A 26788-nucleotide genomic window follows, 5' to 3' on the forward strand; every position below is an offset into this window, starting at 1 on the left:
GACTTTTATGTTCCAGTAAAAGAAACGTATTATATTACCATGTCAATTTATCGTATATAGATGATATCTACTATCATATACATATACTAAAATAATATTTTCAGTCGGAAGAAAATAACATGCATCGGCCGGGAATCGAACCCGGGCCCCCCGCGTGGCAGGCGAGAATTCTACCACTGAACCACCGATGCTTCACATACATAACCTGAAATACCATACTTGTGTATACTCGAAATCCTAACCCAAAAAGAAATAAGACCATCTGTCGTGGCACAAGTGTTGGAAATTTCCTTTATTGTTTTCTAATCTTTATTACATCATCTGCTAATATCCTTTCAAAAACCTCAACAAGCTCTACTGGTACCACTTTTGTAAACGTGAACATATATAATAATACTTTAAGATAAAGCAAAGTATTATCAATACACATTGTTTAATGAGAATTTTAAGAAACATCTCTAAAATCTAATAAATTAATACATTTCATATTTGCATCATTCGCCGATTATCGGTTTGTGAAGAGCTGAAAGATCGTTTTATTCGATGTCTTTTTTGATATCTTCCCAGGTTCCCTTCATGGCTATTTCATCCAGTTCGTTGTTGAGCGAATCGTCGGAGGCGATTACCTCAACTGTGTAATAAACCGTCTTGCCGTGGAACCAGCTGAATGTATTATCAAAAACCACCACGTCTATACAAATAGATATATACGACACAATATATACTCTATCTATGTTGATTGATTAACTGATTAACCCTTTTTTAATTACTTGGAGTACGCAGGTCCGCCTCCCAGAATTCTGCAAACATTCATCAAATTTAAAAAAAATTCTACTTTGTTTTAGTTCTCCGTATTATCATCACAATTTTTCAATATAATAAAACAGATTTTTTCTGTCCGTTTTGATTTTCAATCAAGTTTCTCGTTCATCTTGATGTTCAGCGTCGTGTAATTTGCAAACAGTTCTCCCATCAAATTCATCATAATTTTCTTTTCCTTATTTTATTTTCCCCTCCTCCCTCCCATTTGTCCCCGCTTCCCCTAGTGATTAAAAACTCCTTATGTTTAAGAAGTTTTCCAGGAAGTACTGTGTTATTTTTTAACAGATAAAAAATAACTTAACACAAACTGATCCTGGTTGTGAGATCAGGAACTAACAACCGATGAGTTACTCACATGTTCCAGCTTTGTCGCAGTTCACACTGCCATTCTCGGGCACAGTGTGACTATTTACTCTTTCCATAGGCAGGATTTCTTCCAACTCGTCGCCATTCTTATAATATACACCGAAATCGATATCGTTTTTTTCGGTTTTAAAATCCCACCTAATTTAAAACGAAAGCAAATTAGTTGAAGCAAATTTGAAATATATACATGTAAATAGCTAGGCTTAGTCATTTCTGAAATTTCACGAAAGCTCAAGATTGTACAACTGATTGACACCGTTTAATCGGTAGATGATTAGTGATTGATTCCATGCCCGAATCAGTTTTTATTGATGTATTAGATCACCGGGAATGTTGTGGGTAGATGCAGAAAGTTATTGAAAATCCGGCGAATGATCAACTTAAATTAACCTACAAATTCATACATGGTATATACGTAAATTTGTGAAGACGGAAAACCCGCGAAGGCACACGCCGTACCTGAGAATGCTGTCCTTATTCTCGATAATTGTTTCCACGTCGTGTTTGCTTCCGGCCTCAACATTCACGCACGTCATATCCTTAGTAGATATTTTATCCTTGAGGAAATAAGAGTCTGGAACTTTGCCTCCCTGACAAATCTACGAGACAAAATGGACAATTTTACCCTCTCGGATCAAGGCATAACCGACAAAACCTTCGTATTTGCTTTCAATCACTATAGGTTATCGATATCCTTTCAATTAATCGTATGAATTTTTAAGCTTGCGGGGGCAAATCTAGGGTCTGATATAGGTAGGGGTGCATCCCAAAATTATCATCCCATATCATATAATTACAAGTGGACTCCGAGAAAAGAACTCAACAGAAAAACTTCAACCCGACCGTTTTTAGAATTACAGAGAAATTACTCATTCATCAGATATCAGATTGATTATAATCCCATAAAATGTCAGGGACACTTGGCACGTGCGCATCTCTCCCTTTGGATCAGCCCATGGCGTGTAAAAGTTGTGGGTTACTTTTATTCTGTTCATATTCCTCTATTTGAGTCCCTATTTTCCAGACGGTTGGATCGTTTTGGCTTTGTTGGATTTTAGTCGAAAATGACGAATATTTGGTCGGAATATGACGTTTTCATGATGTCAATTTTTTACTTTTCGACTTGAACGTCACTTTTGGTCACATTCTGTATCGTTTTGCTTCCGTCTTCTGGACGTCGAATCCCTGCTGGGGTGTTGATATCGAGAAATCATTTCAATGCTAACCTTCATTCTACATAGTGGATTTCCATCAGGATCGGTTTGTGTGCCACCATAAGCTACCGGTAAATTTTCGGGATCAATATAGTTCAGCAATGTTGGCAAATAGTCGGCTACAAGAATAGATTGATTAGAAATTCATTCATAAATCGTAATACTACTTCATAATGTGATAAGATATTTTGAAATAACATGTGGGATGCTCTCGTCTGCAAGGTCTTAAGAGTTAATGCTATTTCGGAATTTGAGTATAAAACCTGTAACGCAACCAATTTAAGCCTAATGTTAAGATAATTCAAGTAGTGTTTATTGTATGATTCTTTTTTTTCTATGAATATAATATACGAGTCGCCCATTATATTATCGTTAAGTCGGGCGTAGGTCGGCCTTGCGACGCGACGCGATCGTCGCGTTGCGTCACAAGTGGCCGCGCAAGTCGGTTGCGATGCGGTTGTCAGCGACTGTGTGCGACTAGTTGCTGCCAGTCGCAATAGCACGCAGGTCGGTTGCGACGATCGCGTCGCGTCGCAGAAAGTAGAACATGTGCGACTCATTGCGACTGGCGTCGCTGGCAGTCGCAACCCGTCGCTGGCAGTCGCAAGGTAGCGCAGGTCGGTGAGTCGTTGCGACGCGATCGTCGCTGGCGGTCGCAGTGAGTCGCGTCGCAATGAGTCGCAAGCCGTCGCAAGGCCGACCTACGCCCGCCAAACTCAGTAGTATATTTTTACAAAAGTTGCAAACTAGTATTGGCCAACTCGGTATTACGAAGCTGTGATGGTAGGGATAGATATATGATAGGATATTCGCTTTATGGAAAATGCTCGATGCTTTTACCTCCTAGAACGTGAATCTTTTTTCGCATTTCTTCCGTGACTAAAGGACGGCTTAGTTTGTATAGAATAGGGAATATTCTTGGAGCTTAAACAAGAAATAACAGACACATACATCAATTCAATCATCACCCCTGTACGAATAATGTCGTAATCTTCTAGATAATCACTTACTGTTTATGACGAACATATTTTTCATCATTTCCGGGTAATTGTCTTCTAATATTTTGACTAAACGTAGATACATCTGAATTCCTTTCAAAACGAAAGAACGTTTGACACCCATTAAATCAAAGATAGTCACATGGGGCTGGTTTTATAAACTGGTATTAACCCGGAGGTTAACTCAATTGAAAATGAACTGAGTCAACCCCCGTGCTTAAGTTAATACCAGTTTATAAAACCGGCCCATGGTATATAGGGTCTAAGCAAGTTTTTCTATCATTTCTGATAAAAGCTGATTATTTCGTTGACAGGAAAACTCGAAATCTGATACTAGAATAAATTAGTTCCGCTGATACCTGGTCGCCATAAATGTGTGGTAGCTCCGACATCGGCCATATCAAATATAACAGTCAAACCATCTACACGTTTACCCAACTGTTGGAATAAAAAACGCAATCTATATCCGTGTTATCTGGGGGTTCTAAGATTCTTACATTGTCTAACATAGTTGAAATACATTCAATATTCAAGTCATTCAGAGAATTTTTTTCGAACCTTTTCGCTTTGTCTTTTCCAATCAGCGACGATTTCTTCACACATGAAGACTTTAGATTTTTCGAGGTCGACCGTTTTTGCTGAATACATGATGCCTTTCATGTCTATAGTACCGTAAAGTTCTATTTTCAGCGGAGATCCGTCTTTGTCGTGGCCGACCAGTCCACCGGGCATATACTTCTTTATAACCTGCACAACAAAAAAGACGTTTTTACCGATCCGGCACTAATTTTGCTAAGCAGAATTTTTGGGGCGAGATTTTGGATGCAGTGAATTTGCAGTGTTATTTTACCTCTGGTATTGTATAGTCCTGCAGAATAGTATCGGCTCCTATTCGCTTCCGAAATTTCAAACTCTGAAATCAAATGAACTAACATCTAACAGATATCATTTTCATAATTACTGATAAGTTTTAGCCATTTGTGGCGACCAGGTGATTACAGGCCGTTTCTTAAATGTGATCGTTCTTACATCTCTGAACATTTCACTCGCTTTCTTTACATCCCAGCTACGGGCTGAAAAAAAAAAAACAACGAATGCGATAACGGACTTTAGGAATATTAGAACGATATAAGAGAATAATATGTAGATGGTTAGAATATTTCTCGCCTACCATAAAAACGGATCACTTACCTATCAACCACTTTCTTAGTTCATAGTCGTCATATTTATCTCTATCTAAAACGTCCTTGACATTGTCTTTAAACTAAACGCAAAAGATATATTTCATATAGAATACGTAGATGACTGATGGCGATCGGAGATGGGAGATTTGCCGTAGATTAATGATAAATCATTACCTGTTTGAGCGCGAAAGCTTCTTTGTCGCTTTTCGAGGCATTTGCCATCGATTCTTCGAGTGTTGGCAGCTTGTACTGAAAATATCATCCCAAGTTACACATAACTTCCAGGAGTTGAAGTAGGAGAAATAGAATTTGCATATGTATATTATACTTACTGATTTCCTCATTTTGCTTGATTTTTTATGTTTCGTCTCTGTTGTCCTGCGGTTTGCCTTCGATGATAGAAAAAAATAACATTTCTATAGTGCAGTTACCCCATTACATTTTTCGGTATATGTCTCAAATTACCCCGACGAAAGCAACAAATTTACAAGATAACAATAATTGCCTTTGCATCCATTACGTGCATTGCAAAAATGTAAGTGAGAGAAATATAATAACGGAATATGGCGTGGCGTTCGTTGATATATTCACAAAAAAATTACATAATTCATACGCATTAGATATTGAATTTAGTCCAGACCAAGTCTTCTAATGATCGGTGCTAAGCTCACGACCTCGAGAAACTGGGGTTATAAGTATATCTAATTACCTAATTTACGTTTTCATCATTTATTCCTCAGAAATATCCGTTACGAAAATCTACCTTAATATAAAGCCTGTTTCTATGATATAATGTTCATGTCCTAGTTTTACATACACGCTTTATATGATTCAAGTCACTGAATTCTTTATTTTATGGTTCCGCACATAGATTCAATTGAAAAACTAATTATATATATATGACATATACCAACGTTTCTAGAGACCAAAAATCATGATCTTAATAGAAACTGACGCAAATGGATATTTTCAGGAGAAAAACAAGGAAAAACAAAAATAGAACTTCTTTAAATTAAATAATAATTGCTTGTGAATTCTGCGATATTGAACAAACATTTAATACTGTCGCGGAATATAATTGACTGACCAATTTAATGGCATCAAAGAAAATATTTCGAAGATCCCCAACTTACCCCAATTTACCAGGTCGAGAAAGTCTAAGAAAACTGAGATATAACAGTAGGCCTACTTTATGTAAGGAAGCCGTACATGTCCATGCGTATAATCGAGGTTGTTTATTTTAAGAGACCAGTTCGTATGCAAAACTATCGTCACAATAGTCACAAGGCAGCGCGCTCTATCACCGCAATACACATGCGCTTATGAAGTCAGGTAAATGGAGAAGTCCCCAATAAATGATTATGCGATAAAATCTATTGTAATGAAATCACAACGTTTTAGCGGTTGGTTTTCAGGACGGCTTGCTGTCAACCATCGACGAAAAATGACGGATCAGTGTGTTGCATTTTTTCTATCCATTACATACATGCGTCAGTGCCATGAACATAATTCATACTATGGATCTATGGCCGTCTAGGTGGACAAACATTTCGGCAATTCAAGAAAACATTTTCTATACTTATGCGCTTATCAGGGTTACATGAAATTGTTTCCGAAAAACACCAGGAATACAGATAAATGTTATAAACAATCTCTGCATAATCTGCAAACGACCAAAAGGACCGTTTTTCCATTCATTAATCAATTAGTCATGTAAATAATTCAAATCGTCAGAAAAAAAAACAAGTTACAAAAGTAACTGAATTAAAAACATTGATCAAAGAAATTCAATGTCAAAGATTTAAGATCCATATATGAGATATATCTGCAAATTACTTAATATTCCTATAGTCGATGCGAAAGTTTTAAAACTTGACAGTGGAGGCTTGAATTCTTAGAAATGAAAATTATTTTCTCTGAAAACCATACTTTACCTCCATTATTGTTCCAGGACCCTCTTCAACTCTTTTCATGTGAAATATCCTGCGCAGAATGGACGACCAAAAACCAGTCCCGGTCTCCGATGGTGGAGGGGATGATGTAGTTTCATTTAGCCGAGACATGTTTTCCATGTTATCATCTGCGACTGAGTCCGTCATGTCGCGTCGTCGTGTCAATCAATGTAGATGGATACAGTTTCCTTTCGTCACGATCACTAAGGATGTAATGATTAATTATATATACGTTCATCCATTATAAAATCACGAGGTTGTTACGGTCCTTTGGTGTGGAAAGTGAAAAGCAGAAACGTGAAAATTGAATACGGAAGCCAGTCTCTCAATTGTATACTTGGTCTTTTACTATCCTTTAAACTTACGTATCATCTTAAAAAAGCAACTAATTCGTATATTTTTTTCAGTAATATCGTAAAGAATTAGACGGTATAATTTCATATGGTTTTACACTGTGCTAGGTTAGAGATAAGATTGTACAAGTCTATTTATACAAATCTTAAATGCCCTGTAGTACGTTATGTACGTTACATATGTATGTTGAAATCAGTTATCGATAAGGATATGTATTGAAGAAACGATGGAAGTAATGTCTGAGTTGATTGAGAAATCCAATCTATCGCTCCCCTTTACCACGCCTTTAATCCTTATATTCCAATCATAATAAAAGCGTAATGACTAAATCTATGAATCGATATACGTAGTACTGTAATGAATGAATCCTCGGCTACGTGGAACAGCATGGGTGATATTTTCAAAGGACTTACCTGTCACTTGTTCGCCCTATCACTATAGATTGATTAATACTTGCACTTGATGTGCTAGCTATGACTGAGCAAGTACCCTTCATATACACACAATAATGAAAAGCGGAAATATTCCATCGTTGATGGTAATTGACATATATATTAGCGCAGGCGTTGTTATTCATATACGCACAAAAAGGATACGCGTTTTTCCTAGAAATCCTTGGGTACCATCAGGCCTGAGAGGATTTTCGCAGATTGGATATTTTGGAACTAGGAACTCAGCATTCAGGTCAAATTTGAATGGATAAAAAGTAGTACGCTCCTGTTTTTTAAAGGGTGGACTTCGTGGCAAGACCTCGGTCATTCTGTGGATAGTTTGGCACAGCATCCTCGTGAAAAGATCAGTACAGCAACGATTCCTGAAACCATCGCATCAAACCCGTACTGAGAAAACCTTGTGATGTAAGAGGCAATCGAGAATAATAATTTTTGGAACAAAATGAAACAGACGAATTGTATCAAACTATTCAAATTCAACTAAACGCTAATCTTTATTTATTCCATAATGCATCGCACAAGACAACAACAATATACTTTAAACGTATAATATAGTTCATAAACAATGAGTCTCTATAACATTTCTTTTCATCTAGAATCCTATATTTCTTATGGTCCACACGTCATCTAATATAAGGGTGCCAAAAAAACACAATACCCCACCCATAGTTTAGCAGATCAATTCTGGCATTTTAACGCCTCAGATCGTTTCAGTGTTGTCCAGGCAGGGTATGTACGCTCTATCTATATTCATCTGCCTCATACCCAGCAAACAATAACGCCTGGAATGACAAATCCTTCAGTTTGCTTTTTTCCTTTCCACCAATAAATCATCAAAATGACGCCGAACATTTTTGTAACAGCATTTTATAGAATATATACGGCAACAACAAAACAGAATCCAATAACTATCATGGATTGGTAACACGTCATGGACGAGTGGTTCTACTGGTCTGCCAGTAAAATACCAATATACACTATATTCACTAGATTTTGGAATTTCTTGTTAGCCACAAATAAATGCACCCACGAGAGACTGCACTCTAAAAATGGTGGTCGAGATCCTAGTTTAGTTATTTGTTGCCTATATTTTACCAGAAGGGTCAGTATGAGACCTAGTCCATGATTGACCAACGCATATTTGGGGAAAATAATTTGTCCAACGTGTCCGAGACACTTCGCCTCACAGTAATGGAAACAAAAATGGGGTTGAAAACATCAGTTTTCACACATTCAGGGGGTTAACTGCTAATATCAGATCTTTTGAACAGTGCAAATAGTTCAGCATCTGAAGATCTGAAAATCACAATAAGACAAATACAAGGCACTGATAAACTCATTCATGATAGATCCCCCTGACTATTCCATCGATACAATCGACTAACTCATCACAAACTCATCACAACGCAGCGGATTTTCAACAAATGTCGGCAGTTTTGAGTATGTACGTACACAAAATACAAGACCAACGTCAGTCAGCAAAAAAATAATGCGGTTACGTGGTCCTCTGATTGCAACATATCTATCTAGGGAAGGCTTATAAGGAATAATCCAAAAATATCATAAAATATTTTGTAAGGAATGTTTAACAGTGTATGGAATAATTCATTGCTTTGATAAACATGATCAACATTTCTACATGTCTAATATGATGGATCAGATGAAGACTCTAAAACACGCTATAGAAAATATTCTAGCATCTAGTTCTAATGTAAAGCCTAGCGCACATCGACAAAGCGACTGGAGACAACTAGTTGCTAGTGAGCGACTACCCCACGCACATCGAAAATTTAGTAAAAACCAGCAACTGCGTGGCTCATGCCGGTCGCTAGGTCCATAGCGCACACATCGACAGCAACTGAGATGTGGTTTAGCAAATATTCTTGATGGCATCACAACTCACGTGACAAATAGCTTTGTTTTAGTCAGTTACAACCATGTGTTGTTGATTATGGAGCGCTCACATCGATGGATATGAGAGCAACTGAGTACAACTAGTTGCTCAAAAGTAGAACATGAGCAACTGGGTTGGAACTGGAGATAGATGGACGCTAACCAGTCGTAAGGTCGCTCACATCGACAAATTCGAGCAACTGATTGTATCCAGCCAGTTGCTCTCATGCGCCGAAAACTGCCTGGCAACTAGTTGTCTCCAATCGCAGTGTCGATGTGCGCTAGGCTTAAGACCTTGGAGTAATCATGATAACTCCGAGGTAAGACTACACGTCTGCATCGTCTGGCCGAACTGAATAGATTTATCTGAGCAAAATACAATCGATGTTGTCTGAACAAATTCGTATCGCAAAACGTTCAGAGCCAGGAACGTTTAGACAGAGACGGTTTCTAGCGATCGTAATCTCATACACGGATCATCTAAATTCTAACCGTACCTGCGCGATCAATTCTCCTTCCTCAATTATGAATAATCTTTTCATAAAAGGTCCAAAAACATATCTAACACTTCATGAAGAGTATGTAACATCCAACTTGGATAACGGTCAATATCGGAAACACTTTCAAAAAATCCGAGCAACTCGAGAATTCAACTTATACACTCTTCATTGTATCTAACATTATCTTAAAATTTAGAGATTTCATTGTACGCTCAATCTCACAACTACTACCTTTACCACTACGCTTATTATAAGACCATCATACGACAGTTAGAAACAGACCCAAGAAAATAGAACATTTCATTCATATACTTATGACCGGATGATAAATTCTTGATTAATTACAATACATGTAGTATATCTTTATACTATTCCATCTATATGCATTACTGATTACTGATTGCTGTCACATCTATATCTCATAGGCCTATTAATGTTTATTCTAGCTGCACAATCTAAAATCTGATATAATAATCTCATTGAATTCAATATCGTGTCATCTACATGACTACCGTACATATGATCTATCACTAAGAAGATTATTCGATATTTCCTTATATTTTCTATCTATTTTTCATATTACATTTAAGTTTACGGCTATACCTTACGGTGTCTACCAACGTGACACGTACTTTAACAGTATATCCCTAAAAGTAGACACGTCAACTTGCACAAAGCGTCACTTTAAGTCTATATTGCATGCGAGTAAATGTAACTAAAAATATTCTAACCGAAAATTTGTGATTGCTTGTATGAGATTATTATGGAGACATTCAGGAACACAATAAGCAAATAACGACGCAAAGCTATTGCTAATTCATTTTAAAAATCTAGAAAGATGGACCATAAAATTGTCCCTCCTAATGATACTATGGTACGATACCAGTAGATGGCATACCAGCATCTTACACTTTCACTACCAGTCAAGCGGATATTCTTTTAGATTGCACCTGAAATAACCTTTATTAGCATCCTACAATAAATAAAAATAAAATAAAAAACAGCACACTTGTATCTACATTCCGAAGGTTAAAAAAACAAAAAATGTTATCAAATAAAAAAATCTACCGAGTATATAAATATGCACAGAGAGAGAGAGAGAGAGAGACAGAGAGATAGAGAGAGTTTATAGTTATAACTAGGGTCAACACGACAACACCGGAATAAGTCTATGCATCGTTCAATGAAATACAACAATCAATACGAGATGAGTTACCGGTATCAGAATCTTATCCTTATACTTTTGAAAATGATTCTTACGAAAAAGACGAATAGCTGTCAAGAAAAACCCACGATAGAAGGTAAAACCTATTAGAAGAGTATCGAACTACTTCGACTCAAATACTACCAGCCATTTTCCGAACAAAATCGATTTTATTACATTTTGAATTCAAAGTGCGGCACAAATTGGTTTTGAAAAAATTACTCATAGTGTTTGATTTGAAAAGTTAGTTTTTCTTCTAACTGTGACTTTTACTTCAATTGAAATACCTTTTTTCAATTGAAGAAAAACTCACTTTATTATATAGAGACAGCGACTCGTCTTTGGAAACTGAGGCTATGAATAATTTCATTTCATTTTGATTGTGGAATCTCCGCGACTCATATAGACATGTACAATAAAACTAGCGATCATTTTAAAATGAGTATTATGTATATCATCCAAAATGCAGTATTCCACAATTTGAAGGCTGCCAAATATCAATCAATCCTTCAACTAACTACTTATAACATGTACATAAACACTTACTTATTCATAACGTTTAGAATAATAACAACCACTTTAAATTACATTGCATTGTAGATATTGTGGTAAACACAATTCATACCATTAATTATTACTTTAAATTTTGACCATATGCAAATATGCGGGAACCTCATCTTAACAGTCCTTCTAGATAAGTCCTTTCATCAAAATATGAAATTAGCTCATATCAGCTACACTTTTCGACCCAAAGGTTGTTACCATGGGATTCTTAGGGAAAGTCTTATGGAGACAAGACTGTTAAATACAGTAGTTGTAAACTTTTAAAGTAAGTAGATTTGTTGTACTGGTATATTTCAAATTGATATGACTAGATTTTTTTACGAGACAAAAAAGTGCAAGCTAGGATCTTTAATTAGCAATATTCTTCTTTTCATTTGAACTCAGGTGGCCGAGTCTCTCTACAACCATCTCCTTGTTGAGCCAGATGATTAAATGGTAAGCTCGACAATTATAACAAAGAGTCCATTTCTTCAGGAGCATTACCGGTACCGTGGTTCGAAAGACTCAATTCGGAAGAACAATTTGACATAGAATCTGGAAGCAGAACCTCGATTGAATAGTGCAGTTTCTTGTTACGCAACCAGCTGTATGAATTGTCAAAGCAAAAACCATCTGAAAATTAATAAATGAATCTCACAATATTTCACTTATCAACAATAAAGTACGTTTCAATCAATCGGAAAACTCAAATTCTACTAAATATCTAATGAAATAAGGTAGACAAAAACCTGTATAATAATATCTTAATTTGTTATATTCTAAATAGCATCCAGAAAGAAATATACTTACAAATGCCAGGAATTTTACAGTAAACCATTCCATCCTCAGGTACGAGATGACTGTTCACCCTCTGAAAGGGGATCAATGGTCGAATGCCCTTGATATCTTCTTTATCAGTTCTACTCAACAATATCAACCCATAGCGTATATCGTTCTCGTCGGTGAAGAAGTGCCATCTATCAAAAACCAATATAAATTTGTCATTAACATATCATCCTCATGCCAGGGTGTGATTGCCTCCTGCCGAAGCGCATGCAAATACAAACCCTGGCTGCAGTTCCTACATTAGTCTAGTAGTCCTGACTGACTGATTACTTGGGCGGACAAGTTGCCGCTCAGCGGTGACCAGTATATACATCTAACCAATCAGATGCGTTGTTTTGCCAGTGAAAAACAATGCAGCTGATTGGCTTAATACATAGACTGGCGACTGGTGGCTGCTGGGTGGCAACCTGTCCTGGCAAGCGAGGATGCCAATATACATTTTCGGAGATAATTTCGAAGAATCTTTTTTGTTATCATATATCAATGGATAGGTAGGCCTATACCTGATTGCGCTGTTTGGTTCGATTACATTGCATTCAATTTGTAACGTTGCGTTTCTGTTCACGGTTACAGTCGTTAAACCGTCGTTAACTTGCAGACGATCGTGCAAATAGTAAGACTTCGGTACCTCACCACCGAAACATATCTAAAATTAACAAATTTACAAACACCTTTATCGAAATATCGAATGAATAACTAATAATCAATTGTTAACTGTAAGAGCAGCCTTCCCTTAGTATTTGCTTTTTTTGAAGAAATGAACCCGAAAAGATGCAATTTTCAAGAGGACGAGTGTCAAATTTGCAGGTTTTTATTATCTCTGTTTTCATAAAAATGGTAACCTCAGTGTAAAGGCAGGGGTCTGGACCCAAGAGACCACCCCCTAAATCCGCCCTTGATGGTACTCAATCTTACACACCTTATTTGTACATTTAGGGTTCCCATCTTCATCGACTTGTGTACCGCCCCAAAAAACTGGTAATTCTTCAGCATCGATTTCATTCAATAAACATTCCTTCCATCCTTTTCCTTCAGAAAAAAATTTGAAAAAAAAAAATCTTAACAACTTTCTAATGTTGTTTTCTCATTGGGTAATTAGATAATTAGGTGCTTAGTTTTAGTTACTTCCGTAAACTCTGATTTTTTTCGCCGTGTTGTCACTGAGGAATGGTCTGACTAGCTTGTACGCAACAGGAAATATGCTCGGTGCTGAAATTGAATAGAAAAAAATCCAATGACTGCAACAACTAAACGTCAAGAGCAACATAGATGACATACCAACTGGGTCATCGGAGGATGATGTGACCATTTAGCCACAGGTCACACCTACATTGCTAGACAATAATTCATCCAATTCATGAAAATTTGAAAAATTTCATTTTTGGAAAGTTGTTCAAATATTCAACTTACAATTTATACAGTAAGAAACTTTCAGTGTTTCTGGATAATGATCTTCAAACATAGTGATCAACTCATTGAAAACATCGACACCTTAAATATAAACAATTTGAGATGTAACTTATTGAACTAGTAAGGAAAGAGGCTGTATCGAAATTGAAACCTGTGGGTACCTGGTTTCCAAAGATGCTTCATGCCAAACTGATCAATGTCAAATATCAATACAATTTGATCAATCTTCTTTCCAAGCTAAAAAATCCGAAAAGTCGAAAATACTACAAGACTTTTTCAAGTTTTGACTAGAACAGGGCAAGATGAATAGAGAACTAACTCTTCTGTAACGTTATAGCTTGCTATAGAAAAGTACAAAACTGCATCAAGATGATAAGATAAAAACCCACTATTTACAGATTAAAAGAATTTAAAAACAAGAATTTATTTATTCAATCTAAAATAAATATAAGACACGACGTTTCGATCTCACCCTAGAGATCATCGTCTAGGGGGAGATCGAAACGTTGTGTCTTATAGGCCTATATATTTTAGATTGAATAAATAAATTCTTGGTCTTAAATTCTTTTAATCTGTAAATAGTGGGTTTTTATCTTATTATCCGTTCACCACGTTCGAGTGTGGTTATCGTTCTATCCTGCATCAAGATGGTTGTTTTCAGAACAGGATATGAAGCGAAAGAATATTTCTATTTTTTAGAAGTAAAAGTTTATGTAAACACAAATTCGTTTATTCACAAATGCATTGAATGTTATAAGTACCGTGTGTTATTTATGTATTTATGTTAGAAGACGAGACGAAGACCGAATGCCACGAAGGAATTGAAATACATTTGTTTGTGTGACAAATATCCGAAGATTAGAATGCCTCAAACACCTGTGATGCACGCGTTGATCAGTGGGCAACATATGGTATTTTTTGTAAACACCCACCTTTTCAGTTTGTTCATTCATTACGACCAGTAGCGTTTCAATAACATGCACTTTGCTCTTGATAATATCTATCTTTCTTGCCGAATAGCATAAACCTGAAAAGCAGTGTGAAGCCCAGTGTACTGAATAGAAAACTGCTCTTTTCCTCTCTGCCGAAGGAATCAGCGCTTCCTTCATGGAATTTCTATTTTCAACCTGTATCAATAAAAATGCCCTGGGCCGTCGAATCTCAAAGAATTAAAAAATGAACTGAGGGGATACGTCGAAACTCAAGAAGACACCACTGAAATACAAAAATCAGCAGTAGGTAAAAGCAATTTACTTGAGTAAGAGAAAAGACATGTATTCTTATTCAAAGTAAACTAGGGGTCTGAAGACACCATACCCACTAGCTGAAATCTTGACAATTTTAACAAACCAACACCCCCTGATGAACAAATACAGTAATCAATGAGCTTCAAAAATGACTGATCAAAAAACTTGTTTGATATGCTGACGATCCCTTTCCAAAGTCAACCCATCATGAATGTCAATGAAAAGTGACGAACCCTTAGGAAAAGCTACAGATCTCTGAAATCAGGCCAAAAAATGACACTTTTGGGTACTAAACAGTCCACAGGATGGCCATCTTGTATCTGATCAATCCGATCTAATTTAATGAAGAGCCCAAGGGTGATACATACATATATAAAACAATCAAGAAAATTCATCAAAGCATCTTCAAGATTTTCCGTTAAAAAGAGACAGAGTCTTCAATAATTGACGATTAGGCAGAGAGGATAAGGACACTAGTTTTGATCAATACAATTACATCAAATTAAAATAAATAATTCAAGGTTAAATGCGTTAGACCTACCTTTAAGATCAATATGTCCAAAGGGATCAATCCACACTGGACATCCTTCATTATCAAATCCACACATTCCACCGGTGTAATATTTCTGTATAACTTCTGGTATTTGATAATCGTCTAAGATAGTATCAGCTCCAATTTGCCGTCTCCACTCCATACTCTGATGAAATGAAAGAGACAATTCAGAATAAAAACGTTTAACCGAAAAGGTTCAAGCAGCTAAGAGCCACCAGTTCTTTTGAAAAAATGTGAGATTTTTTGCTTATCGTGTGAAAGGGAAAGGTATTAATCATCTTTAAAGTTATTTACCAACCCTATAGGCCTAGCAGTTTGCAAACTAGGTTGATCAGAAGGTATCAGGGAAGTAGGCTTTTAGTAACCTGTCAATGGTTTTGTTTCACAATGAGATTCATGAATCGCGTAGTTTGCTTGAAGCCCATCAAATTTTGAAGGCTGACCGAAATAAAACTAGCAGTGAAGATTCTAATATCATCTTACAAATCATTTTGAAAATCATTTCACCACATGATAAGGCTTCACTAGTTTTACCAATCATTTCATCAGGAGGCTGCAGGGAAGATACTTACATGTCTTATCATTTTCTCTGACTTCTTAAGATCGAAATCTCTCGCTCTGAGCCATTTCAGTAAGAAATGATCGTCTCGTATCTGGTCTTCGCGTAAAATGTCCTTCACATCTTCGCGAAACTGAATTTAAAAAAAAAATACCAGGTCTAAAATTACGATATTTCAGAAATAACTGATCATACAATTTGTATTGATGAAACAACGGTTAAGCAGAATGTGCAGAGGCATATCCAGGATTTTCAAAAGGGGGTGGGTTGAAAATAGAAGGCCTGGGATGGGTCTGGATTTGGATCATCTTCAAGTTCTTACTCTTTTCTTGATCTTTCTTCTAGCCTAGAGTCTAGAGACTACAATACAACACAAAATAAAGTAAAGATTATAAACGAACCTTTTCCAGGATTTGCTCCTGTTTCTGATTAAGGTTCCCAACTCTCCCAGACATCTTGTATTGAACGGGACTAGAACAATTAAGAACGACGAGAAGACCCTCCTCTTCTTCACTTCGGTGAGCTGTCAAATTAATACTAAAGACTCTGCGATTTGGACGACAGCGGACAACGAGTCTACGTCATTCAAAACGTTGATCTGAATAAATTTACGAAGGAAACGTTGGAAGCCACAAATGGCTTTAAAAAGAGAATAAATACCAATTCAATTGCATATGATACAAAATAACCAGGAATGATACAAAATAACCAGGAATAAATCTTAAAAAGATTAAGGATGATTTTAAAAAATTCATTTCGATTTTATTCACCTCCAGCGTTACACCTGAGACGAGTCGCTACCGTCGATTCATCCGAATTGTTTTGTCAAATGAGCCTCTGGCATGTGATCAGTCGCCACCCGCATCCCGCCGGAGACTCGAGAACTGATCCTACATGTCGGCCATCGCGCTGTTGATCACGGGATGAATTAATGATTAATCGCCGCCGCCCTCGAAATATGTCACTCACTCCCCGAAATTAGCGAGTAGAATTCGTGTACGAGTGAACGATAGACCCTACTTCTAGAGCAATCCGTATATTTCGCCGTAAACAATCGAGGGACGGGGTAAATAGAGGCCGATAATCACTTCCTGGTTTTATTTCCGGGTTGAAGAAATCCATTTTCCCGAGCTATTGACATTCCGTTCTGGCCCCCCTGTCACCAACTGTCGTATTACCCTGTAGTCCTATATTTGTCACGTATCGGTTTGGAAAGTAAGAACGCTGTTTTAAAGCGTAACATTAATAGTCGCGATATCTGCAGGCATCCGTGGTCGTCATCATGGCGCTCAAGAAAGTAAAAGGCTCCATCGATCGCGTTCTGGAGAAGAACCTTCAAGATCTGGTGCGCGGCATCAGAAATCACAAGGAAGCCGAGGTATGGCATCTGATCTGTTCAATGATATGCCTGTTTTATTTGTATTTTATGTAATTCCAGGTGAGTGCGATTTTGGCACGTTCCTAATGGTATGTCCCTCTTCTAGTCTAGTCTCACGCTACAGTGGACAGGTTACGACAATTTAAACTGTAGTCTTACCTTAACAGTAGGCTTACCGTACCTATCAATTATAGATGGGCATTCGTTATGAAAGTTGTATTTCAGCCACGTATCAAGTCTTTCAAGTTTTTTCAACATCGCGACTTGGCTGGTTTGTGCATAATCTAGGCAAACAGGTTGATGGCTGACATTAATTATGTGACGAGAAAATAAGAAGCAACTGCAGTTGATCCCTTTATGTCCCAATCCTTTCCATAACCTAATCATCCGTATAATTGATACTAGTGTGTGCCACATAGGGGAAACAAGACCTAAACTACAGTCTTTTTGAAAGTGACAGTACATGGTTTTGCTTTAGTCTGTATGTAATAACTAGCATTTGTATTGGGTTAGATTGTGTTATATCAAGAGTTTAGGTCTAGGGTGAATAAGCCTATGGGTTAGGATAAGGGTAGGTCTAAGAGTAAGGTAATGGACAGTAACAGTGATTGTCTGACCATAATAGTTCGCAGGAACTAGGCTATAGCTATACGACCACTGTTGTGGTCACTCTAAATAATAATATTTGTAATGCCGTAGTTAAGGTAATTGTGGTAGTAGTTCATGGAACTCACAGGGCTGCAGCTAACAAGAAATCTGCTATCATTTTAGGTTTGTCTACTCCTTTCCCTGCAACAGCCCTTGGTCACCTCTTTAAGTGATGAGATAGTTTAATACCCAGACCCATGTGTATGAACTGAACGAGGTGTTTTTGGTGTTGGTAGTTAGTGGAACCCAAAAGACTACAGCTTGTCGATTATTTAGCTTTGAGACTTCTCAGGAACTTTTCTTCAGAGTCACGCAAAAATCGAATAATATCCAGTATTGAGCGTTGTACATTTTTCCATGTTATTATCATGTCCACAGGGGGCTGCTGCTATTCGCATAAATTCAGTTATTTTAGGTTTTTTGTCACTCGTGGTCAGCTTGTGATATACCGTAATTACATACAATTACAGGAATATGAGACGCTATATGCCACATTATTATATCTTGTTACCTCATGCGAATTATCTTCGCGCTTTCGGACAATAATTGTCTTAGTGGCATGCACAGTTTGTTTAATGATAAGACAGCTAGAAATCTCCGTAATTTCACGGTTAGTTATTTGCCGCTTGAATTTATCAAAAGAATAAATTGCCTCCTACTAATATAGTCAATGCTGTTTCCTTGGTAACTAATCAGTATGAATTTCTTTCTGGTTGTTAGGTTATCTGCGCTTGTTATGTACTCGATGACCTGTCATTATCATTAGATTTTTTAGTTTTTGACTGATTCCCCTCGCCTAGACGACATATTAGCTGTTGTTAGTTCGGCTCATTATATGCTCCAGGCAGAAATCGCTATAGCCTAATTGATAAAACATGCAGTTGGTTTCTTTCACCGACGGAACTATGTTGAAAGTCTTCTCATTAAATCAGTTTCTGTCTCGATTTCAAAAAGTTCCAAGACGCTTCCAGTGGATTGTCTTGATATTTAGTTTATACTTGTACCCTAGATACTACATCTGCTGCCCAAAAATTGGCCAGATCTGAATCAAGATGGCTGGCTGACGATCATTGCTGTTCCTAGAGTTCATCCTCATGAAAAAATTGGATCCATCAGACACAAGATGGCCTTTTTTGTGTCCAAAAACGTATGCACATTCTGTTTTTTGTTCACCAGGGGGCATTGAATATTGATATTGTCAAGCATTTCACCCAGTGGGCATGGTGTCCTTATTAAGTCGTCATAAGATGCGTCATCACTATTTACTATGTATTCCGATTCAATTTGCCAAGTAAAAGTCGTCACTTTTTTCACACTGTGTCCAGGATGACAAGTTACCTTAGGTTGACAATACTAGTAAACTCGCAGAAAACATGCATTTTCAAACTTGAATTTATTTCCTATTTTTGAACAAGTTCTATAGCAGTATTACACAATACTTTGAATACTTGTACGGTAGAACCTGCTTCGCTTAATCTGGATCAGTTTAAGCTAGATTTTATCGAGGTACTATTGTCATATCCAAATTGTAAAATTGAAATTGCTAGATTGCACATAAAATCAAAAAATTTCCGTCTATGTCTTACATTTGACTGTGTAAATTGATTAGATTCTTAGCAGATCAAGTCAGGGAAAACATTTATCTTATTTTCGGTGGAAACGAATACGATTAGGGAGATATATCAGCTAGCCTGTTCTGCAAAAGCGGTTTATCTAGTCTAAACCTAAAAAAACTGGCCTAATCAAAGGATTGTTTGTGAGCGAATTATCACAATTGAAAAAAAGGCATGTTGTTCATCATGTCGACTTGTTCCGCGCCGTCGCCCGTCTGGCTTAATTGGCCTGGCAATCGGTGTTTGGATACGCGGCTCGTCGCTGCAGCGGGAGCCGACGGAGGAAGTTTTACCTGCCTGCCTGCGCTGCGTGTAATGCCGCTATATTAGCAGTTGCAGCTACTTGTAGTCAATTCATTCCCAATCCAGCATGCATCGACGACTGATCGACTACTGCGACGACGATGATGGCGTCGTCATTCGCGCTGCAGTACGAATTCCTCGACGATAACATCGACTATTTTCAATACTTTCAGTCGAAGTACATCGCCGAATGCATCGAGGAAATCAAACAGGAATTAAAACAGGATAACCTATCAATCAAAGCGAACGCAGTCAGTAAACTAGCATACGTAAGTATTCGAGAAATATTTCTAAAACTCTGCTTCGAATTGTCCGGAAAACTTATATAGATTCTCGCTAAACTTCGAGACTAAGGTTGAAATAAAATGATACCTTGTTTCTCCTATTTGTACGGGTAATTCTTTTGTAAACTGCGATGAAATTTGCAATCAGTTGACTTCTACGACTGCCGAGTCTGTTATGGTTTAATCTGATCATGATTTCAAAAAAGCAATGTACAGGGCAGCCGGCCGGGCCAACTTTTAAGCTCAGCAGAAAGGAGTAACAAGGTATGAATTTTTTTGAGCCTTAAGATAAGTTCAAATTTAATTCGTTCTTCTGTCCCACGATGATAACGAACAATCTAATAAAATGTTTCTCCCTTGAGCTAGTAGGGCCTTGTTATTGAATGTATACATACGATCCAGTTGAATAAACCATTAGCTCGAGGAAATATTTTCGGACTTGATATTATTTTTTTCGTTATTACTGTGGGATTCTCTAAAGATTATCGCCATAACACGGAATTAATGGTTAACGTGTTCTTGCTCGATAAAATTAGTATCTTATGACGTGTATGCATATATCAAACTCTTATTATGTTTGATGTAGAATTGATCCTCGAATTTTTTTCTGAACCGAGTGATGGGAATTATATTTTTGCGCAATATGTCCGATTTGATTTGTTACAATCATAAAAGATCACGGCATCTTCATTTAATGTGCGAACTTTCGCAGGTGCAGGACTTGATCGCTATAACGTGAGCTTATAGCACTCTCGCAAATCAAATCACCGTAGCTTTGGCGAGACGATTTTGTTGATACGATTTATGATAAATGTTTTAAGAAGAATTTGAAAACTTACTTTCTTAACTTACTTTCTTGGAAAAATTCATGACTGCAATTAATCAGAGTCGCCTGTAACTTTTAACTTAATATCAATATTTAACTTATTTGGACCTGGTTCCACAGTGTTGTGGGTAAGACTTCAACTCTGAGTTAAAATCAGTTCATTTTCGATGAGTCAAATCTTAATTCACAACTGTAGAAGTGGGTCCGAGTGTTTTAAATTATTCTTTTATCAGCTTATGTTTATTCTATACCGATTGAAAGCGCACTGATTACAATTTGTAGGAGTGCGATATATAAGGAAATGAATGATTGTTTTTATCGTTATAGATCAATACATCGAAATTAAATTTGATTTTAGATTATTGATATTTAGAGCGCTTGATTCGTTTCGAGTTGGTGTATGACCGCGCGCGCATGTTCGTGGTGTTCGCAGGATCCGTATTACTCGTCGCCGTCGTCTCACGTCACGAAGTTCATTTCTATATTCATTATTTCTCTCGGTTCGATCGTGTGCGCAATTTCACGTGGTGACTTAAAGAGGAAATTGCTTCGAAATGTGCCTTTACTGCACGTTTATTACGAATATGTGACATGGTGTATATTATTTATATATATATGTATATATGTAATATATATATATATATATATATATATATATATATATATATATATATATATATATATATATATATATATATATATATATTGTCCTTGAAATTGAAGGAGTTTAAAGGGAATTCGGACTCACGCCTCGTGAGCCAAGGGTGTATTTTGTATTTACACGTAGTACAATTTTTTCACGCGATAAGATATTTCAATCAGGAAGGCGTGCGCAGACTCCCCGGTTCAGAAGAGACATCCACCAACATTGTCTTAATGATGTGTTTCTTGTGAGCAAAAAAGGGCACTTCCGCGGCCTTACAATAAGTCCTATTGTCCAAAGAGATTTTTTCTATATGTTTCCGATTTTTGCTAGATGTCACTGTTATTACCAGACATATTCCAGGCAGTCCAGGAAAACCTGTGCAAGGTAAATTTTAAATATTTGATTAAGCAACGCCTGAAAATGCTCAGATACATGAAAATTAGATTAATATTTCAAAATTTTCTCCAGCAGCAGAGCACCCCCCCCCCATCCCTTGAAAATCCTAGATCCGCCTTAGCATTCATTCTTTAACTTCATGTTCTGGAAAAAGATAGGCTCTTTTAATTAGTTAGGAATAAATCAATTCTGTCAGCCTGAATTCTGATAAAAACTAATTACTGTTTTTACTCTAGAGATTTAAGCGCGTAAATGAATGTAAAATATAACGAATAATGACGTGTGTTCATTTTACTATGAGTTTAATATAATCAGTAGTATCATGCGCGTAAGAAATAGGAGATGGATTTCTTTTACAGGTCTTCCATGAGTTTCTAGACGCAGGAAAAACGTTCGACGGATTTTGTCCGTTAAGTTTAGCAGAAATGAATTAAAATTTCTTATCTCGAATTCAGGTCGGGTAGAAATTAACGCGTTTTTTTTCTGATTTATCAGATTCGGGATGGAAATTGATGGCGTTTTTCTTCTCGGATTCAGGATAGGAATTAATTGCTTTTTCTCTCGGATTCATCATCGAAATTGATGGCGGTTTTTCTTCGATTCCGTATAGAGAGGTTGACGATGGTTGGTTTGATGGAATCGGGTGAATTATTGAGTTCGAGCGTTCCGACTCCATAAAACATGCATGCGTTCATTTTTGCTAGTTTTAGCTCAGTCGTCGAGCTTCTTCAGTTGACTCAATTAGATTGTCATCTCGTATCGGAACCTATCCAGTCACCTAGCCGACCATTCGTGTGAACAATGAGTCCTTCCGAAGTTCCGAAGAATATTTCGATAGTTTTGCGCTTCGAACCGTACAAGGTAGGTGGGTGTAAGGTATCTCGCTAGTGACTTGATGCGACGTCATTCTATGTGACTGCCAGTGAGACCAGTTGCAAAGAGTGGTGCATGTTCTAATTTCTGCCACGAGATATATGCCTACCCACCTCTTCTCCCACCAAATCTTCAAAATATCAAGTGTAATTCATGTCTTTCGAACTGGTTCCTGAAGTGCTGTACTTCTAGATCTTATCAAAATCAAGTCGATATTTTCTATAACAAAGTCGTCCTGAGTGTCATTGCCCCACAATCTGGGCCAGAGTTAAAATCCAAGGTTGGTTGATATTAACAAAACAGGACCGATTTAAATTTTTCGAATTTTCCATTTTCAGCTCGCAAACTAGAATCGAAGGTTTTCGAGCTTTTCACCGGCAATCGAGTTGAAAATCGGGATGAATAGTATAAGAATGACAGTGTATTCAAGTTAACGACCTCGTACCTGAAATCCGGGTTAATGCCGATGATGATCCTCCGCGGAGGACGCGTTACGCGTTCATCGAGATTTTCTCATCACACGTCGCCCGCGGATGTAATTTCAGTATACTGAAAAAAAAGCTTTTCTCACTGCGCACTTAACTTTCATTTCGAATTCGCGCTCGCGACGGCCGCGGTTTCGCGTCGGTCGGGCCCCCGTGGGTATAATCTCCGCGATATAACCTCGTTATGTATATATCTATAATACGCATCACTTGAAAAGTCGGCGAACGGCGTCTCGCGCCGCGCCACTCAATGCAGTTTCCATGTTTGTCCATTCATAAGTAAAATCGATATTGAAGAGATTTTCTTTTCGCTTCGACGACGTCGTCTTTGCTTTAAGAATACTCATTATTGTCGCGGTAGCCGCGCCGCCCTCTGAGTGTCGCGAATGGTACTTCGCATTTTTATGCCATAGGCTATCACTTCTGTATCTCTACTTATTACACGCGCACCAGATATATCTACTGTTACTGTACTAATCAGTCTGATGCTAGCGAAAATCCTATTATGTGGAAACTGTGGATGTTTTTTCTTTAGGCCAGAACCGACAGAAGTTCAAACTGTTCGATTCATTGGCCATGAATTTAGCGGGAGCATTTTAGAATCCTTTTAAATTGTTTATGAATGTTTTGTATCATATGGTGACCACTGACCTGGAAAATCTAGGAAATTAAGGGAATTGATAAATTTTACCAAAAACTGGTAATACTCAGAATTCGGATAATGTTATTGACTGCGTGTTTCTTTATCAGTGAAAAATGGATAAAGGAATGAATTATAACATTTTCAACCTAGAAATCTCGCTGATACATTCAGGGAATTTTGTGTAACATGGGAAAATCAGGAAAAACTTGGGGATTTGTAAATGGTTACCCGGTGTGATATCCCATGCCCGTGGAGACCATGTGGTATCACGGGTACTCGGATAACGTGTGCCCATGAAGAATGCGTCTTTCACCTATTGAAGATGTCCTGTACTCATGGAGGCCACCGGTAACAGAACTATATACTAGCTAACAAAGTAAAATTCCCCACGCAACCTCCGATCAGTTACGTGTCTGTCAAGTCCTGTACCAATGTGAATCTATACATATTCATTAGCTGTGTAGTAACGTTTGAAGCCGTGATCACACACAGATGATTTGGCCCAGATCAAAGTAGACAATTTGAAATTTACAACAGACTTTGCTGAATCAATACTTTGGAACCTGGATTCGGCGTTTTCCAAATAAGAAACTGAATTTAGTAGATCAGAAAAGGATAAGAATTTGCTTACCAACCCTCTGAATTAACGGTTTAACACCGCAGTGCAGTGTATGAATCGGTGATGGATTTTGCTAGTACATCGCACTGCGGTGTATTGATGTAATTAGTAATTAGTTTATATCTCTATTGAAAGATGGCAGCACCTGTCAAACATAGTGCAATATTAGTGACTAACGATACACTGCGCCACGGTGTAGACGCACTATAGTGGTATTCCCGTTATTCAACACGCCAGGGCGGAATTTTTCCAAATTTTCAAATTATCTCCAGCACTATAGGGTATTGATCAGTCAGCACTGAAAGGGTTAACAGTAAAATACACAGTACGAGTCACTTGTAGTTAGGATACGAAAATGGCGCAAATGCTTCATCAAAATTTGAAATTTCCTCCGTTAAATCTCGTTACATCCAGGAATGTATTGAACGCCGTAAGCTCGCGAAGTCGGCATCAATTTCACCGTTTTCCGAAAATGACGGTTTCGAATTTACTCCATAAAAACTGAACCTATTACGAATACTCAACGAACAATCAGTTTCCAATCTGCTGTCGATTGGCGCGGGCACGCGCGCGCGATAACACCGCAATTACAAATTAAGATTTCTCGACTATGTGACGAAAATCCCCGCGCCGCGGTCGCGAAAAAACTTCGCTAAATTCCTCGCAGCGTTTTTCGGCACCGGTCGGGAATGAACCTTGTTTTTTCGGCTGAGTTGACGTCTTTAGCGATTGCAGAAATCAATGGATGTTTTTTTTCTGGCGAACTCTTCGACGAATTCGATAAGATTAATGTTCAATGACTGCGTCATGTATTCATTCATCGCTATGCGATTTAAAGTGTGATCTTGTCGATAACAGTCTTACCTCATGTCGATACCAGCGACGTTCACATGCGCATTTCAGTACGGTACTAAGTGTTCACACGCGCATTTCAGTACGGGACTTAGCGTTCACATACACGTTTCAGTACGGTACTAAGCGTTCACTCGCGCATTTCAGTACAGTACTAAGCGTTCACACACGCATTTCAGTACGTTACTAAGCGTTCACATGCTCATTTAAGTACGTTACTAAGTGTTCACACACGCATTTCAGTACGGTACTAAGCGTGTTCACACATTTCAGTACGGTACTGCATTCACATGCAAACGGCTTATTCGGTACCGTACCGAAATGCCAGGCTTATTAGGAATCACTTTCCGTGCCGAAAGCCTGATCTCAACTGAGCGCAGCTGTATGCAAGATCATTTTTGTTGGCAATTCGCGGGCCGCAAAGTGGCGGCACTTCACTTCAGGCCGCCATTTTGTGAATCGCGCATGGTTTTTTTCCTCGGCACTGATTGGCCGTTTATGGGATTCGATGCTATAATCAGGGCAACTGACAGCAATTGACGGTGTTTGCTACAGTCTTGAACATCCATGGTTAAGGAAAACGGGTCTTGATCCCATTCCTGTTTGCAGTAGATCTCATGCGCTGATCGCTACAGAAATTAGCTCCTTATTTTCGATGTACTACCCTTTTATTAGTTGTCTGGTTTTTGCAAAATAACCCTGTTGATCCCAGCCCTTGTTGCATTAAGTACATCCTCTTCGCTGCATGGTTTTTATGTCAATGTCTCATCCAGCACCGGTTCTCGTGTTCAGTTCCCTACCACCATCTTTTGACCTTGCCCTATTTCGAAGAAAAGTCCGCTCTTGTCTATTTTACCGCTATTTTGGCCATTTAACTTCCCATAATCGCGCATGGTCAGTATGTAAAGAAATGACAAATACTTCTTGACCAAAACATTTCGGGCATGCAAGACACATACGAGCTGCCTGCCACGGCGAAGATTAATCTACTTCAAGTTTCATTGTAACGCGTCGTTTCTTGGTATTCATGCGAGTGATATTGTTTTTAGCGTCGTCCATTGCTTTGAGGTAGAGGAGAACGATACGAAATCAGTTGTGACTCGGATAAATCTATGAAGATATATC

At 37.8% G+C, this 26788-nt stretch overlaps 3 protein-coding genes and 1 non-coding gene across 9 annotated transcripts in view; 1 reads left to right on the top strand and 3 right to left on the bottom strand.

Moving 5' to 3' along the window:
• Positions 1–120: 120 nt before the first annotated feature.
• On the bottom strand, positions 121–191 carry Trnag-gcc (transfer RNA glycine (anticodon GCC)). Its single transcript has one exon. It is a non-coding gene; the product is annotated as a tRNA-Gly (tRNA).
• Positions 192–275: 84 nt separating this feature from the next.
• Positions 276–7376, bottom strand: LOC141900716 (retinal-binding protein-like). 5 transcript variants are annotated; one of them, XM_074787728.1, is made up of 15 exons: positions 7304–7376; positions 6519–6739; positions 4917–4973; positions 4759–4833; positions 4592–4664; positions 4430–4473; positions 4251–4313; positions 3959–4147; positions 3760–3838; positions 3413–3493; positions 3243–3326; positions 2415–2521; positions 1648–1787; positions 1178–1326; positions 276–691 (listed from the first exon to the last, which is right to left on the bottom strand). In XM_074787728.1, the coding sequence occupies exons 2-15, from the start codon at positions 6681–6683 to the stop codon at positions 537–539; spliced, it is 1461 nt and encodes a 486-aa protein (XP_074643829.1). In that variant the 5' UTR covers positions 6684–6739; positions 7304–7376; the 3' UTR covers positions 276–536. The 5 variants fall into 5 exon arrangements, with proteins under 5 accessions (XP_074643829.1, XP_074643832.1, XP_074643830.1 ...); XM_074787731.1 differs by lacking the exon at positions 7304–7376 and adding an exon at positions 7170–7250; XM_074787729.1 differs by lacking the exon at positions 7304–7376 and adding an exon at positions 6902–7120.
• Positions 7377–10742: 3366 nt separating this feature from the next.
• On the bottom strand, positions 10743–16618 carry LOC141900717 (SEC14-like protein 2). The gene is made up of 11 exons (XM_074787734.1): positions 16499–16618; positions 16111–16230; positions 15527–15683; positions 14671–14765; positions 13900–13975; positions 13739–13819; positions 13454–13537; positions 13248–13357; positions 12832–12974; positions 12293–12459; positions 10743–12115 (listed from the first exon to the last, which is right to left on the bottom strand). Exons 1-11 carry the CDS (start codon positions 16550–16552, stop codon positions 11952–11954), a joined length of 1251 nt encoding a protein of 416 aa, XP_074643835.1. The 5' UTR covers positions 16553–16618; the 3' UTR covers positions 10743–11951.
• A 383-nt stretch (positions 16619–17001) lies between these two features.
• Positions 17002–26788, top strand: part of LOC141900731 (AP-3 complex subunit delta-1-like) — a 41586-nt gene continuing 31799 nt past the window's right edge. For both annotated transcript variants that reach the window (XM_074787752.1, XM_074787753.1), the window contains exons 1-2: positions 17002–17475; positions 20213–20308. In XM_074787752.1, the coding sequence (XP_074643853.1) occupies positions 17380–17475; positions 20213–20308 (192 nt within the window). In that variant the 5' untranslated portion in view covers positions 17002–17379. The remainder of the gene's footprint in view (positions 17476–20212; positions 20309–26788) is intronic.

This window comes from Tubulanus polymorphus, chromosome 2, assembly GCF_964204645.1.
Source record: "Tubulanus polymorphus chromosome 2, tnTubPoly1.2, whole genome shotgun sequence".
Lineage (NCBI taxonomy): Eukaryota > Metazoa > Nemertea > Palaeonemertea > Tubulaniformes > Tubulanidae > Tubulanus > Tubulanus polymorphus.